General features: G+C 45.6%; 1 protein-coding gene across 4 annotated transcripts in view; it reads left to right on the top strand.

The window, feature by feature from the left end:
* The first annotated feature begins 2,200 nt into the window (after positions 1 to 2,200).
* TP63 (tumor protein p63) overlaps positions 2,201 to 15,840 on the top strand; it is a 77,872-nt gene continuing 64,232 nt past the window's right edge. For 2 of the 4 annotated variants that reach the window (XM_071567087.1, XM_071567091.1), the window contains exon 1: positions 13,335 to 13,518. In XM_071567087.1, coding sequence (XP_071423188.1) covers positions 13,477 to 13,518 — 42 coding nt within the window. In that variant the 5' untranslated portion in view covers positions 13,335 to 13,476. Of the gene's footprint in view, positions 2,294 to 13,333; positions 13,519 to 15,840 lie in introns of those variants that run through there. The other 2 variants (XM_071567090.1, XM_071567088.1) reach the window with 2 other exon arrangements.

Genomic DNA, 15,840 nt, shown 5'->3' with positions numbered 1-15,840 from the left:
TTCCATGGAGGTTGCAAAGAGTTAAAAGGCCAGTTTTGACCTTTGGTTGGGTTACGTGCTCAGCTAATGTGGTGAAGCTAATCCAAGTGCACAAGGAAAGGTGACTGACATAATTTCTGGTTATCTTTTGATTCTGCATTTGCAGGGGCACAGGGCGGTGTGGTGGAAGCCTTCCACAGCATCCAGATCTTGTCTTTTTCCACCACTATAGAATAGCTACAGTAAAATGGTGTCTCTTCAATAGACCAAAAGATTCTCAAAGTTTACAGGGACTTCTGATTTTCAAAGTGCATAGTAATGGTCTGTTTGAGTTATGTCCTCTTAAAAACCAATCCCCAACAGGTCATCAGCAGAAACTTTGCTCCTTCCAGGCTCAAATCTGGATTTGTGGCATTGAGCACCAGCAAAGCCTCCCCATGTTCAGTTCCTCTGTGCTGTCTGCAGAGCACTATGGTGGCTGATGGGCTCACTGAAGGCCTGTTTAGAGTCTCCCTCCCCCATCTATGGAGCAGTGAAACATGAATGGAAAGTCCCTTCCCCCTGTCCTCTCTGAGCACTGCTGAAGTGAGCACTGGTGCTAAGAAAGGGGACAGGCAACTTTCTCTAGGTAATTACCTCTTGCTTATGATGGATTTGATCCCAGCCTTGCAGGAGGCATTTCTGGATAGGCCAAGCTGCACAGTGACTTCTTTAAGAAGTGCTTTTCACTGATGTGACTACCTGAAGTAGGGAGCAGGGAAATTCCATCCTATCCCCACCCTTACTGTAAGGCAGCAGCTCAGAGTGCATTAATGTATGTACATTAATAAATGTTCCAGTTTGTCTTCAGTAGAAGACAGCACCTTCGCTCAGTTGAGTGCTGGACAAAAGCCTTCACAAAGCAAAATATGCATCACAAACCTGTGCAAACAGCCTGTCTTTTAAAATGAGGAAAGCTCTTTTTACTCCCCTTACCACCACCGCCACCACCACCTCCCTATAAATTTGCAAACATCCCTGACAGGTGACAACTCCCCTTGCAGAGAGGTCTGTGTTTGCTTTGCTGTTTCTGGGGCTCTAAGCGGCTGCAGCTTGCATTGGCAGAGAATGTGTAGCCTGGGGCAAGGTGTTTGCTTTAATCTGAAATACCTTACAACCCTCTTCCCCTCCAGCTTCTCTTTTCCTTTGGATAGCTTCAGGGCACGAGCTTTCCTTGCACCTGTTTGTCCTGTAACCTCAGCCATGTCACTTCCAGACACGAGGTGCTGCACGCAGCTGATTGCAGCAAAGGGTTGAAGAGGGCAGATAAACACAAAGGAATGCAGCAGAAACAGAGGGGCCCTGGGAGATGAGCACTAAGATCAAGGCAGAGGGCTTTATAGTATTACATTTGTCTTAGGAAAAGAGCAAGACCAGCTTCTCTGCAAAATATATCACCGTGTATCACCATGTGAGATTTAAATGGGTGTAAAGCAGTTAAGACTGGTTTATTTGAAGCAATTGTCCTTGTGTAGATTTAAGGCTATCACTATAAGCCTTTGAAGTAAATTCTGCCCTTTCTTGCAACTTATACCTGAAAAATAAAACTTTCAGTCTTAAAAGATGACCACCCCTGAGGCCAAGAGCTGTGTTGGTAAGACCTGTGGGGTTTTTTATTATTTTGCTTTTGGGGGTACAGTTGCTTGTTCACAACAGAACTGTCAGTGGGGAAGGAGCTACTCTGTACAGAACAGTGCCTGAAGAAACCATCCCAACAGTGGGTTGAAAAATGAGCATAAGTCCTGCCCTGCTGAACACCCATCAGTTGTGTTCATTGCCTTGAAAATGCAACTGTTTGGGTATAGAGCTGGAGAAGAGGGTTGGGTGACACACAAACCCCTCTCATCTGAGCTACAGTCCTATCTCTTGCTGAGCCAAGCCCTTGCAGTTTTCATGTGCCTGCTTTTAAGGAAGAAGTGTTCTTCCTGTGTCCATATGAGAAAGGGGTAAGAGAATTTGGTGATTTGCACTGTCTTGGGATGAAAAGACCTGGAGGGTTTGTGGGTCTGGTGTAACACCAGACAGTCGGCAGCCTTCCCCAGCTCTGTGCCTTGTGACCATCTCTTTTGCAATGTCCTGGGTGGCCCCTTTGTGAGGCTATTGGCTGTGTCCCTTCCTTTTCCCTGGTGTGAACCACAGGCAGACTGGAAAATCCCAGCGAAGATCTGCCTTTTTGCATAAACGGAGTGAAACACTGGTGGTCCCTGTGGGTGTGGAGAACATTTAGTTTCTGCCATGGCCCTGGTGTGGGAAGGAGCTGTGGATGTCCTGGAAGGTAAGTTGAATATGTGTCCCTGTGGGTCTCCTGCCACTCATTAGGCCCACAAAAGAGGGGGGTCCCCAGTCTCTACTCTGATCAAGGATGTAGGATCTGTGGTGGGGTGGTGTCTAGTTCCCTGCATTCAGGAGGAACACTGGATGCAAAACCTATATCCAGCAGTACTGGAAATTAGGTAGTGTTGTAGCAGTTTTATATTTTTGTCTGATTGACTAAATGCCTGGAGCAACAGGGAGGAGGGGTCTGAAGACCTCTCTCTAGGACTGAGTGTGATAGTGCAATAACCCTCCACTGCCCTGAAGCCCTCTTAGTGCCGTCAGCCTGACCTGCCAGGTGCAAAATTGCTTTCCTTTGCCATCCCTCAGAAGTCCTGTAAACTTTTCACCAATGCTTAGAGATGCTAGTCTGGACCCAAAGAAAGCTCCTTTGGGTTAGAGGACTTCAGTGAGCAGCATCCTGATAAAAGTGTTATTTGAGGGGGTTGCAGAGTCTGCAAGTCTTCTGCCACCACCATCCCAGCAGTATGTCAGGGTTCCAGGAACCTTGCTGGCAGGAGCTAGAGTGCTGTCTCCAGAGATGGAGTAGCACCCCCCTCCCCCTGTACATACCTTCTTTTCATGCCCCTGAGCGAGCAGTCCTCCCACAGCCCCTTGCCTAACCAGTTCAGTGGAATGCCTTTTCTCCAGACAGTTGCTGTGGTCAGAGTTTTCTTAACCTGGATCCATCCCTCCCCATAAAAGGCAGAGAACACACCTTTTTTTTCTTTTTTTCCCCTGTGTTTTCTTTGTTATTTGTTTGTTCTTCCTCATCTTCTGCAAATAATGGTGGGGATTTGCTGTGTGTGGCTCGATTAGGCACCACTGAGCTCCCTGTGGGTGGGTTTCTACCCGGGGATGGTGGTGTGGTACACAGCTGTTGTCATTTTTGGTTTGAGTACTCAGCTTCAGAGGCTGTGGATGTCCCAAGCCTGGTAGGTACAGAAATTTTGGAGGTGCAATGTGTTTCCTAGTTTTAAAAGTGAGAGCTTCAGCTCTGTGACTCTGCTGTTTTTATACATAGAGATGGAGATAACAGTAGGCTGGTAAGATAGACAGGATGCATTCCATGGAGGACATGAAGGTATTGAGGCCCTCAGCCCTCTTACCACACTTCATAGTTGGAAACAACAAGCCTTTCCCATATTTAACCTGCTGTAGGTGCATGAAGAAGCCACCCAAGTCACCTTGTACAGGATACCCTCCCCTGCTGCAGCCCAGAGAGCTGTAGAGGAGCTACTCTGGACTAAGGTGGCTGCTGGCTCTCTTCTGCATGCTCTCAGCCTTAATACAATGTAAATCACTTCAGTAATTCATATTTGGCAGCCATACACTGAATTCCTGGGTTCCCATCACCTGGGAGCTGTAGTCAGGATCAGATGTGCAAAAATACAGTGGGCAGACACAAAAAGACCCAACCTACTGTCCAGAAGGATGTCTGTGGCATCCTATCCAATGCTTTAATATTAAAGCCGAGGCTCTAAACTCTGTTAACTTTTAATTGCTTCCTTAAAAGTGTTTTTCTGGTTCAGGAGCAGGGGACTCCACTTCCTGCAAGGTAACAGCTGAAGAAGTAGATGAAAGCTGGTTTAAGGGGGGTGAGACTGTGGGACAGGCTGGACATCCCTGTGTACCCACAGCAGGGCAGGGAGAGTGCCTTGGTGCAAGGACTGACTATCACAGGAGTATGTGCTTCCTTAGGCTCTGGCAGGTTCTGCAGCCCTGCATTTTGCTGGGACATGGTTTTGCACCTGGAGGATAAGGCTGATTTGATAATAGAAGCAGCAAAGTGGGTTGTGTGGCCATCTGTTCCCATGCCTAAGTATTGCTGGATTGACCATAGAAAGGAAAGAAGGACTTTGTACAGCACAGGGATGTGATCAAAGCTTTTGTTACTGTCTGTTTTGTGCTTGAGAGTTTGAGGCTTGCCAAGTTTCTCTTCTTTGTGGGTAATTTATTCATTCCGTAGCTTTGCAAAGAAAGTTGAGATTATGCAAAGGCATTTCCATAATGAACAAATGCATTATTCTGTTGGAAGCTTCTCTCCAGTACCTCTCTTGTTTGCAGTTAAACTCAGAAGCTCTCCTAATTTAGGCTTGACTTTCTTATCCTGCTCAGTATTCAATCTTCTGCAGTGTAAGTCCCTCCAAGTTATCTAGTCATCACATTTAGGGCTCAGATCCAAATCTAGAAATAGTCAATTCTTTCAGGTAAAAATGAATGTAAAGAATGTATTTGTACATTGTTTGGCCAAAGCCTGAAGACTTTTCTCGTGTTGTGTGTAACAGGGCTCTGAAGACATATTTGTTTCATTAAAATAATTCTTCCCTAGATTCCTTTTCTCTGCTACTTGGCCACTGGTTCTGCTACAGATCAGGGCTGGCTGCATTTCTTCTTGTAGGAATGCAACCAGCTGATGAGTATCCTTACACCAAGTGTTTTATTTTTTGTGCTAATTCCTGGGATTCTCAGTGGTATTGAGGAAAACTAATAGGTGACATATCTGCTGTGTTATAGATCCTTTTGGAAGCATATTTAATATTCCTTTAAATATTTCTTCCCTTTGAGCCTCTTGCTTTCCATTCATCTTGGGAAGGAATAAACTTATTTTAAGCTGAAGAAGACAAACCTCCTGGAAGAGAGTCACATGTGAGATGAGGTGTTTTATGTTCATTCTCCTCTGTAGGGGTGGCTTTATCTCCACAACTTGTATTGCTATGAGCACCTGAAGTGGAAGAGTGTAGCAATTGGAGTCCTGTCACTTGCCAGCATGCAAGTACCTCTGAACAAAAGGAGCTGTTGCTTCAGAAAACATCCTCCCCAAGCAGCTAGGCTGGCCTCCTAATGTTTCCATGGTGCTCCATGTGCTCCTTGAGCAAGTGTGGAGCAATAATGCATTAGTGCTTATTTTACATCTTTAAAAGGTCTGCAACTTAATTAAAAGGCAGCTTGATCTTGAAGAAATAGATGGTAGGAACTTTTGCCTCTGGAGCAAGTTTAAGGCTTATGCTGTCTTGACACGAGTCTCAGTCTGTTTCTGTTTAGTTGATAGGATCCTCTTTCCTTTTGTTTTTCCCCCTTAAACTATAGATATCATTTCCATATTTGTTGGAAGCACTTTGATTGGGTTAGAGCCTATAAGTGATAAACTCTTTGGAAGGCTGCCATTTCAGAAAGTGATGCAGCACAGCATGAACACCAGCAGAAGTGGAGTGGCCATCCCCAAGGTTTAACTTCCTCTGGACTTTGTTTTGTTATCTCTGCTTGTTTTTAAACCAAATTGCTGAAAGAAGGAATATGAGGTCTTTTTCTCTTCTTAGCTGGAAGTAGGGTGATGAATTGAGCTGTCAATATCCAGCCAAATGAAAACTTTGTGGAGCTCTGTGGTATCCCTGTTTGTGGACTGGGATGGGTGGAGGATGGAGAGCACCTCACTGTGCTATTGCAAGCTGCAGAGCTGGTCGTGTCAGGGAGGGGTTCCTGCTTTCAGGCTAAGACAAACCTGGGAGTTTGTCCAGGCCTGGGATAAGCATAGGCCTGGTAGTGTCTTGCTCCCCTTCCTTGTCCAACACAGCCCAAGTGTCTGTGCTGCAGCGAACTGTGGGATGTAACTTTTGCTTTAAAAGTAATTTCTTGCATTAATTGGGATTCTTGCTTTGAAGAGAGTCTTATGCATCCAAAGTCTCACTATATATGTTGTTTTGTGGTTCTGCAGATCCTGCCCACAGTCCTGTTAATGACTCTTATTTTTTTCCTCCAATGTTTCAGGTGGAGACTTTTGAACTGACTAATATTTTCTTCTGAATGTCTCTACCATCTGCTTTACACCTTGTTGTCATTGATTTGATAGCACTGAAATTAATGAGTGAATTGTCAGGCAGTCAAAAATTAAATCAGTCTCTGTGAGGTGTAGACTAAGGAGTGGTTTGTGGCTTGGGTTCATTTGCTCACTGTTGACTGAACTCTTTGCTAATCTGAATTTGCAGAGATTAATGAAAGATGAAAGGAGTTTTCAGTAACAAATCTGTCACTCTAAAAGTGTGGATTTTTACCTCCAGCCTGCTTAAACAAAAGGAAAAGGTCCCCTGAAGGAAAAGGTCCCCTTATTTCTCTTTGAGAGCATGAATGCGTATGGTGGATCTCGTGGTGATGTCCAGACTGGATTAAAAAAATAAGCAAGTCTGAAACAAAAGTGATCGGTCTTCTGGAAAAGGTCTCTGGCCAAATAACTGAACCCCATGGCTGTTGCCATACTGGTGGTGAACATAGCATGTGAGAACAGGCAAAGGTCACCCAAAGACCAGCACTGCAAAGTGCAACGTTTCTGCATAGGAAACAAGGGATAAACTGGCTTCCTGGCTGCCTCAGGAGGTGGGTTGTACCCCAACTCTCCAGGGCAATATAGGATAACAGCGATGTTTTAACATGAGAAGCCTGAATGGCCATTGGTTGGAGTGTCAGGATTTAACTAGAGGTTTGAAAGACTGTTCCTGAATTATTGTGAACTGGTGGCTTTCTTTTAAATAGTGGATTACTGTAAAAGGGCTTGGGTGGGAGGGAGTTGGCAGCATAGCAGAGGCTGGTTGGAAAGATGTGCTGTGATTGTGCATTTATAAACAATTGTGCATTTCATGAGAGCAATCTGTAGTTTATACAAGATAAGGGAAGAATAACACTTTCCCCTCAGCTGCTTGTGCAAGAGCAACCCTGGTCTGTCAACGTTGTTCGTCTTTCTAATTGAAAACAAAGGCTCTGTAATCTGTCACTGTCTCCTTTTCCCTTTCCCTGGCTGCAGTGCATGGTCACTGTCCCACCTCCAGCTAGAGGGATGAGATTGTTTATGCCAATCAGGAGCAATCTTCATGAATTTTCTTGAGTAACCCTCTATTAACTTCTGAAAAATATTTGACAAATGTTGGGGAGAAGGAGGGGAGAGAGGATCAACCATGCTGTACTGAGCATCCAGAGATCCTCGTGAAGCAAATGGAGTTTGAATGTTGAGGGTTGTTTCTCCAAGAAAAGAGCTGCAGAGGCTTGAACCCCTGAAGTTCCCTGGTAACATTTCCATGTATGAGTGTCTGCTGACCTGTGGTTTTGCTTTCATTAGTGCAAAAGTGTCTGCTCAAGTGTCTACTGGCCAGTGGTTTTGCAGGCATATGTCCTGCCTTGCCAAGAGCTCTGTGTCCAGACAGCTCTACCTCTCATCTTTTTTAGTGAAAGCAACTGTTCTTTAAAGAGAATCACTAGAGCTCAGGAAAAGTGAGAAAATTAGATAAAAGGAGCACCAGGAATAAATGGAAACACTTCTTAATAAATTGTCTGTATGCTCAGTAACCATCTTGTGTGGTACACCAACTGGGAGAAGTGAGTCCCTGCTGGCACTTTGGTGGGAATGACCCTTGATGGGATTGGAGGGGTTTTGGTTGTGCAGACATAGAGCAGGTGTGGGGACCTTGCATCACCTTGGCTGGAGAGCTGAATATCTCCAGAGGAGTGTTTTGCTCTCTCATTAAATGGAGCTCAGCAGCCGGAGGGCAGAGTCCCCACGGGCTGTGTGCACCCTTCCTAAACCGATATTGCACAGTGGTTGTGAAGGGAACTGGTTTTGTTTCACAATTCCTTTCCACCTTCGCTCTCCCTGCTCCCCCCCCCAAGTAGAGCTATCTCCTGACATAATGCCATTAACTCTCTAATTAGCCCTAGGGGTGTTCTGGAGGAGATAAGGAGACTGTAGGAGCTCAAATAAGCAGCGTGTGCAAATGTTTACCCAGGGTCGAGGGCAGGGCTGTTGTGACAGGCGATTGCCTTGGGGAGGGCATGTTTCTTGGTGACAGAGAAGCTGCCCCGCACCATGGGCAGAGCTAGGAGCTGGCCTCTACTCCTGGCTTTGGCAAATCCACCTATTTACCCTGCACTTTCATTCTGGGGGGTGGGGGGAAGGCAATTTGGAGTCCGTGGAAGGTGGGATTGGTCCTCAGTACTAAGCACTTGCAGGCAGGGCATGTTCGTAGCTTGAAGGTTCATACACTTGGGTGGTTTCCAAAGGAATCTTAGGGCTTCCGACCTGCCACTGGGTCAGTGGTGTGGAAGCCAGGAGGGGATCGAGTTTGTGCTCTCGGGTGCAGCAGCCAGGTTAGCTCTGAGAGCTGGGGCTGTCTGGTCTCTCCCTTGCATATGGATGAGCCGCAGCTCCACAAGGTGCTCCAGAGCAGCCCACAGGGCTCTGGTCCGTCAGCAGGATGCTGCCTTTTATGCTTTTTTTTGGGGGGGGTTTGTTCTGTCTTGCCATAGATGGTTGGATTTAAAAAAAAAAAAAAGGAAAGTCCCTGTTACAAGGACTAGGTTGTTTTCCCCTCCCTTTCCTGTGGTTCGTGCAATAAAGACCAGCTTTGTAAGAGTTTTCAAGAAGGCAGGTTGACTTTTACTCTTTTTTTGGAAGTATTTTCTTTTTGCTCTTTGACCTGGTTGTCTGCTATCACAAAGGATCACGTCCTTCCCTGTGACGTCTTCACTGGAAAGACTCTCAAAGACAATTGGCAGAGGCTTGATTTTTGAGCATTCAGCAATTATTCAGATGTAACAAAAAAAAAAGGGACCAAAAACCTGTTCTATTTTTTCCCTCCTCCTTCTGTTATCTCAGTCCTAATTTGTAAACATTTCTGAGTTAAGTGAATGTCACAGTCTGTGGTGATGCAGTTGATACAGATGCTATTTTTATATGAGTGAAGAGGTCTGAGCAGATTTTTTTCTTTTATCTGCAGAAAATTCTGCATGAGCTGCCTAACATGCAGGTAGGTGTGCATGCACACACATCCCTTCTACAAGAAATTACACAATCTCCAGTTAACACTTCAATTGTGGTAATGACATTTTTAATCATCACGATTTTGTGCACTTACCTTGCCACCAGGAAGATTGAGAACTTGCACGTGGTACTGGCGAGAGAGGCTGGGATGAACCCTATAACAGCATGTAGAAAGAACCTAAATCAGAAGTTTGACTTGGCCGACAGCTCAATTTGGAAACTCGGGGATCTTGTTTGCGTATTATTTTGTTCTTCATCATACTAGCAGGAGCCACAGAGCATTGTCAGAAGCTTTCTAGAATATCTGAGTCAGACTTGCGAAGGTTGCAGCTGAAACTTTCAAATCTAACTGGCAATTGTTATTTTTAGTTTCCTTCAGTATAGGAGGTAAATTGCTTTAAGGAGACTTCCTTTCCTGAGGCTGAGCTACATTTTTTCATGTTCAATCCAACTAAGCATCCAAATCATGAAGTGCCAGGCTTTTCTTCCACTGATTTGGCTTGATTTCTTTGTTTTCTACTTTTGTTCTTTTTCTGTTCAGGGTGGGATAGAGCTTATTGGACTAGAAGAATGGAGTTAAACCTTGTTAATGTGGCCTCAATATGAAGTAATTCTTTTTAACATGTGAAAAGAAGGCCTTTGCCTGAATCTATTTGCTTTTTCTGATTGGTATGATAAGGCATAATCTCTGTTTACGGAGATTGTCTTGCCATCACTTTAGACCATTGATTTGTGTTTCCCTTGGAGACCTGTCCAGAAGACTCAGACAAATTATAACTATCACTGTCCCATGTCTGAAAAGTGAGTGTACAGTCTGAGGAGCAGGGGTGTCATTCTGCTTTTATGACTCAGCCTTTAAGCATACACTATTTCAAGGAGTCAAGTTTTCCTCTGAGAACCTCTTAAGATACGCTGCCTGGCTGCTATTGGGTTGTTGAAGGCTCATCTATGTGAAATTTTTTGCATCTGCAAAAGGAAAGAATGAAATCGGAATCCTGGATCTTTTCTTTCTTGTGATAAGGTAGACAGGTTTAAGCCTTTACTTTTCCTTTGTGTCATCAGTGCCAGTGCAAGTATTCAAGGCAACAGCCTTGACACCAGCCTTTGGGACAAGGGGAACATCTTATGAAGAGGGACCATTTAAGTCTAAAGCTAGCGAAACAAAATTTGGATCCCTGAGATGATGAGAGGTGTATGCTTGTGCCAGGGCTGCAGAAGGACTGGTGGGTGCAGTGTCTGGTGCATGCTCTCTTACCTCCTGCCACCCCTGTTGGAGTGGTGGTGGCCTTCTTTGTGTCCCTTGTGGATGACTGATTTGCAAAAAACTACCTGTTCAGCATCCACTTCAAGATGACCACACAGGCTAATGCCTCTGAAACACTGAGCTAGGTCGGGCCAGTGTGTACAGAGGGAAGGGATTTGTGCTGACATGTCAATTTATTCATGCTATATACACTTCTCCTTGTGTTTGACATGCAGATCTCTTTGGATAAACTTTCACATATCTCTCTGTATCTGAGTGTTGCTTCACCCACAGCCACCTCCAACCACCTGTGGGACAGAAGATGGTAGATACCTAAAACAACAGTGCTTCATTAAGGACCTGGAAAAGGAGGATTGTCTGAGTTTCATAGCATAGCTATGAAAGATGTTTTTGCAATGACTTGCTGAAGTTGGGAGATTTATGTATGTATCTTCTCCTTCTCTCTCCTTTCCCTCCATAGCTTTTGAATGCATTGGCCAGTATCAAAAACTTGACAGTATTTAAGAATTAAAATAGTACTTTGAGCACAGCGTAACTTTTCCTCACTGAGACAACAGAAAATCCATAAGTGACTTCTAGCTTGAAGCCCAGCTCTGTGTAAGCTTTGCAGTGGTGATGCAAAGTGACCCATTTGACCAACGGTTTTGTGGCTGCTCCCTGCAAACCTTACCTGTATCTTCAGATTAGCATTTGTGTGGCTTTTTGGCTTGTGCCCATCTTGGGTGAGATCAGGTAAATACATCAGGTATACCCCTGGTGTTAAGTGGTGCTGGGGAAGATGGAGAGGAGGGGAAGAGGCTGTGGCAGGGGTCTGTTGTTTCTGTGATACAGGAAACCTGCTGTGTGCTCGGCAGGCTCTAGCTGGTAGCTCAGGAGCACAGAAAGTGTACATGGCCTCAACCTGAGCTATTTTTGGTGGTGATAGGTAGGCTTGTGCCTTGACTGGGGAGGGCTCAGTCCTCCTCTCTGCAGCCTGCTCTTGGAAGTGCCTCCTTGCATTTTGGTGAAGAGGAATTGGGAAGATGCACTGGAAATGCTTGTAACCTTTTGCTCTTGTGTCCAGGAGTCCTCTGTTGAACTGTGCTCACAGGGTGAGAGCTAAATCAGACCCCTAGCCTGCTTCTTGTGGCAAGAAGCTGCTGCAGGGGAGGAAGGGTACTGCGATCCTCTGCGTTTGCTCTTGTTTTGCTTCCTGCTTTGAAGATGGTTTTGCCCCCTATTATTAGTGGCAGACTTAAAATTGTGGTGCCTGCCTCTAGCCTGGAGAGAAGTTGGTGTGAGCTTGCAATGTCTCTTAATTCATATAGGCTGCCGTGTGCCCAAGAAGTAGCCCAGAGAGCCGTTAGCCCCCTGAGCAGCACACTCTCCCTATTTCCAGCGCCCTGTGAGCCAGAGTTCCCTCCCTGCTGCCCGGAGAAGCCGGGGTTAAATGATGCCCAGAGGCGAGGCGTGGCAGGGAGCAGCAGCAGCTCCTGGGCAGAAGCTAAACTTCAGGGAGGTTCTGAGGCCACGTGTGGGTTTCAGCTCGGCCAGGGACCCCTCTCCCTCCCTGCAAAGCACCTGTGGGTCGGTTGCTCACCACCCGCAGCGGGAGGTTTAGCGTTCCCTGCGAGCGCTCGCAGTCCGGCTCGGGTCTGCTGGGCGACAGGTCCTCACCTAAAACTCGGGAGCGCTGTCAATTAGGCTGGGCGGGCAGGCGGTCGCCCTCTGATCTGGATGTTTGGTTTCCTCTCTTCCCCCACTCCCCCACCCCTTTAAAAAGGTGTTTTTTTTCTCCTAGCTCGGTGGCGCTTTCCCTGCTCTTTTGTTCTCGCTGTGCATCCCGCTCCCCGGGCAGACGGCGGCGAGCCCTCGCAGTGCGGTATTTTGGGAGGCGCAGGTGACCCAGCCCCGCGCCAGGTGGGCTGCCGGAGCTGCCTCGCTCCCACTGTCACGCTCTGGGTGTCTCCTTTTGGGACACTTGGACAGGACGGGGGATTTTGTCTCTGCTTGTTCAGAGTGAAATCCCAGTGGGGCCGTCGCGATCTGCCTGTCTGCGCTCTGCGCTCTCATAGATCGAGTCTCGGCTAAACTTTCCTTTAGGAAAGTTTGCTGTGGGTATAGTGTCCCGGTGATTTTTACTGAGCGGTACCTAAAAACTTCTCCCATAATTAATTGAAAATCGTGAGTCCCTTTGGATGAATTGCTTTCTTTTACTTTTTTTTTTTTTGACATTTCCTTTTTAAAGTGAGATTATTTTAAGGTTTATTACCATGGCACAAGTTAGAAGCAGCTGCAAAGGAGCAGGGAAAATGTAGCTGCGAACACAGGTCTTGTTGGCTGTGAGTGTGGATGAGAGCACACAGATAATGGAGAATGTAGCTGAATTATGGTGCACAAAACCAGGGGTTGATTTTCAGCTCCTTGGGGGTTTTATCACAAACCTGCACACTGCAGCAGCCAGGTTCTTGGCTGTGTTACTGCACTGCTGGTGTCGAGTATTGCATCTCAATGCCTTCCCAGATGTTTGGGGCTTTGGTAGCAGCAAAGCCTACGCCTGAAAAAAACACCCTGGAGTCTTCTCAGAAAATAAATAATTTGAAGTTTCTCAATGGGGTTCCTTTGGAGCAACTCCATTGCTATCTTTTGAGTTCCCAAACCTGTCGAAAAGTGACAGGGGAAAGTTTTTGTTTCTTTTGCTTGTCTGTCTCTCTTATTTTTCCTTTTTCTCTTTTTGCTTTTTTTGTGTGCATGTGTCCGTTTCCCCCCCTTTTCTTCTCTGTGCTTTTTAGAGATTGGTGATAAGGAATTCTAACTACTTAATGAGCTGGGAGAGGCCTCTCTCCATTGGAGTGGAGGACTCCAGGTGGCACTTTGACAGATTGGACAGGTAAGGCAGGAGAGCCCCACCTCCTCCTCCTTGCCTATGGTTAGGTATATAAGGGAAACTTCAATTATGCAGAGAGGCACACTCCAAGTCCTGTTATCTTCCAAGTAGCATCACATATTTTTAGGGTCTTCTAGGGGGTGGGAGGTGTTTGGCAAAATCCTGGAGCCAGAAGAAAGAACAGCAGCTTTGATCAATTTGACTGCTAACATGTTGTACCTGGAAAACAATGCCCAGTCCCAGTATAGCGAGGTAAGGATTCTAGGTTTGAGCTATGATATCGCTAATGCATTTTTATTTTTAGTGAATGTGTGCGATTTCTTCACCTTTGAAGTTAGGTGTGGAATATACACTTGTTTTTTGAAACTTTGTGGTTTAGGCTAAATATCTTACTGAGACTGAAATTCAGGTCTTTACATTTGGGACAGCAAATTTGCTTTGGGCATCTTGATCAGTCAAACATAACTTTTTTCATTCAAGAAGCAAAGCAAGGCAGTTGTTTATGGTGGGCAACACAGATTGCATTCCTGTAGAAGTCTGAACACTGTGTTGACTGTGTTATAACTCTTTTACAAGTCTTTTATTGCCAAAATTGCTGCTTGTGGTTAAAGATGGATGGTATCTAGGAAATTACTAAAACTGTATTATAAATCCCTTCTTAGGTTACTTTTTAAGTAAAATAATGTGCAAGCAAAGGTTCTCTGCTGCAAATGCTGCATTAGCGTCCACACCAGTAACTCTTTTACTTGGTGCTATTAATACCTTGCCTTGTAACTCGCAGCAGCAAGGTATTTTCTATAGGCTGTTTGTATAAGCATATTATACAAGGATGAAAGTTTGTACAATGGATGCGTTTTGCTTTCTACAGCCCTTTGCACCTCCTGGGTGGGAGTGGAACTCAAAATTCAGATGCAACTTTGATACAATTTTTTTAAATTATTTATTTAATTGTTTTTAACTGGCTGGGTCAGTGCTTTGAAAGGTGGCAGTGGAGAGAATTGCCACACGCTGTGCAAATCTTTCAGGAAGTTACCACGGGCTGAGGGAGATCTAACAACAATATTGGTTTACATTCCAGTGGAGACAGCAGCTGTGTTGACACTTGCCAGAATGGCAAAGCAGCCAAAGCTCCTCTGTGTGTGTGCATGTATTCCTGGTGAAAAGGCTTCAGGTGGAGGGCACGGGGTACGAGCCCCAAAACAGACAGAAGCTCGGATGCTTGGAACAGAAAACAGAATAGAAATTGAAAGGCCAGGAGTGTAGCTAGGACATGTGAGAGATGGTGAGGAAAGGCGTGTTAAAAGTGCATGCTTGGGCCTTGCACACCTGGAATGACAGGTTTGTGACTTGGGGAGAGCAAGGGGCACACTGAAACCAGTGTGCTGTCCCCGTCCCCTTCTGCAGGGAGTAGAAACACCCGTGTGCACGTGGTTTCTCACTGCCACTGCTGTGCAGGAGCCCAAATGGGTGACTTTTTTGTTGGTTTTTTTTTCTTTTCCTAGGTTAATTATAAACTCTTAAATATGGAGAGAGCACTTCTTGGAGTGTTTGCTTGGTGTTATTTGTCTGCTGCTATCTGATCAACTTTCGCTGAATAGCAGCGGTGGGGCTGTGGAGTCCCTATGGTTGACTTGCTGGGCTCATCTGTCAGATGAACTCAGGAGCGTTCTCGCTCCGCTTAAATGCCGCTCATCATTGTGACTGTTGGGAGAAGTTTTTAAAAGGCTTTAGCTCTGGGGTTTTTTTCTTTTTTTTTTTTCCCTTCCTCACCCTCCCTTTTGCTTTCCTGGATTTGAGCAAGGTGCACCGACTTTGTTCATCCAGCGAAGCGTTGTATGCTGGAAAAGGAAAACACGATTAGCATTGACTTGGCTTCATTTCTGAGAAAGAACAGCCTTGCTAATAACTTGTCTCAAAAGACAGGGAGACTTGTTAATGCTCAATTAAAATATATTGGTGATGATGAACCTCACCCATCCTAAGCTTGCAAACAAGAAGTAGGCTTTGGCATGGTTTCCTTAAAAAAGAAGTAAAAATAAAAAGCTCTCAGTGTGCAAACAGGAGGAGCACTTTGTTGTCACTGGTGCTTGCTGCAGTTCAGATTTTAGAGCTGTTGCTGGGCTGGTTGCAAGGCAGCCATATGAACTCATGAAAAACTTAGTAAAGATGGTATTTTGGATTTTAAAAGGGACAAAAACTTATTTAAGGGGGGAAATAATTTTTTTGGTTTTGCTTTTGTTAAAACCAAGTTTTAGAATGTGGAGCAGGAAGTCCACTCTCACTCAAAGCCCATTTTTTGGGGTGCTTTGACCAGCTGCCCCAGGATGTTCACTGCCTCCTTGCAGATGCTGAGCTCTGCCCTCCTTACCCATGGGCTGTGCAGTGCATTCTGCCCTGCAGCCTGGGAACTGGCCCTTGCACAAGCCCCAGTTCAGGCTGTGTGGTCAGGGTGGTGAGCTCACACCGGCGCCCATGCCCGCAAGTGTGGTGCCAAATGCCACGGTGATAAGAAGTGTTCTTCCCAAATGGGTAAAATCAACTTGAGAAAAGCTGAGAGGGAACAAGGGTGTTAAA

This window comes from Pithys albifrons, chromosome 11 (genome assembly GCF_047495875.1).
Source record: "Pithys albifrons albifrons isolate INPA30051 chromosome 11, PitAlb_v1, whole genome shotgun sequence".
Lineage (NCBI taxonomy): Eukaryota > Metazoa > Chordata > Aves > Passeriformes > Thamnophilidae > Pithys > Pithys albifrons.
This window is presented reverse-complemented; position numbering and strand designations above follow the sequence as displayed.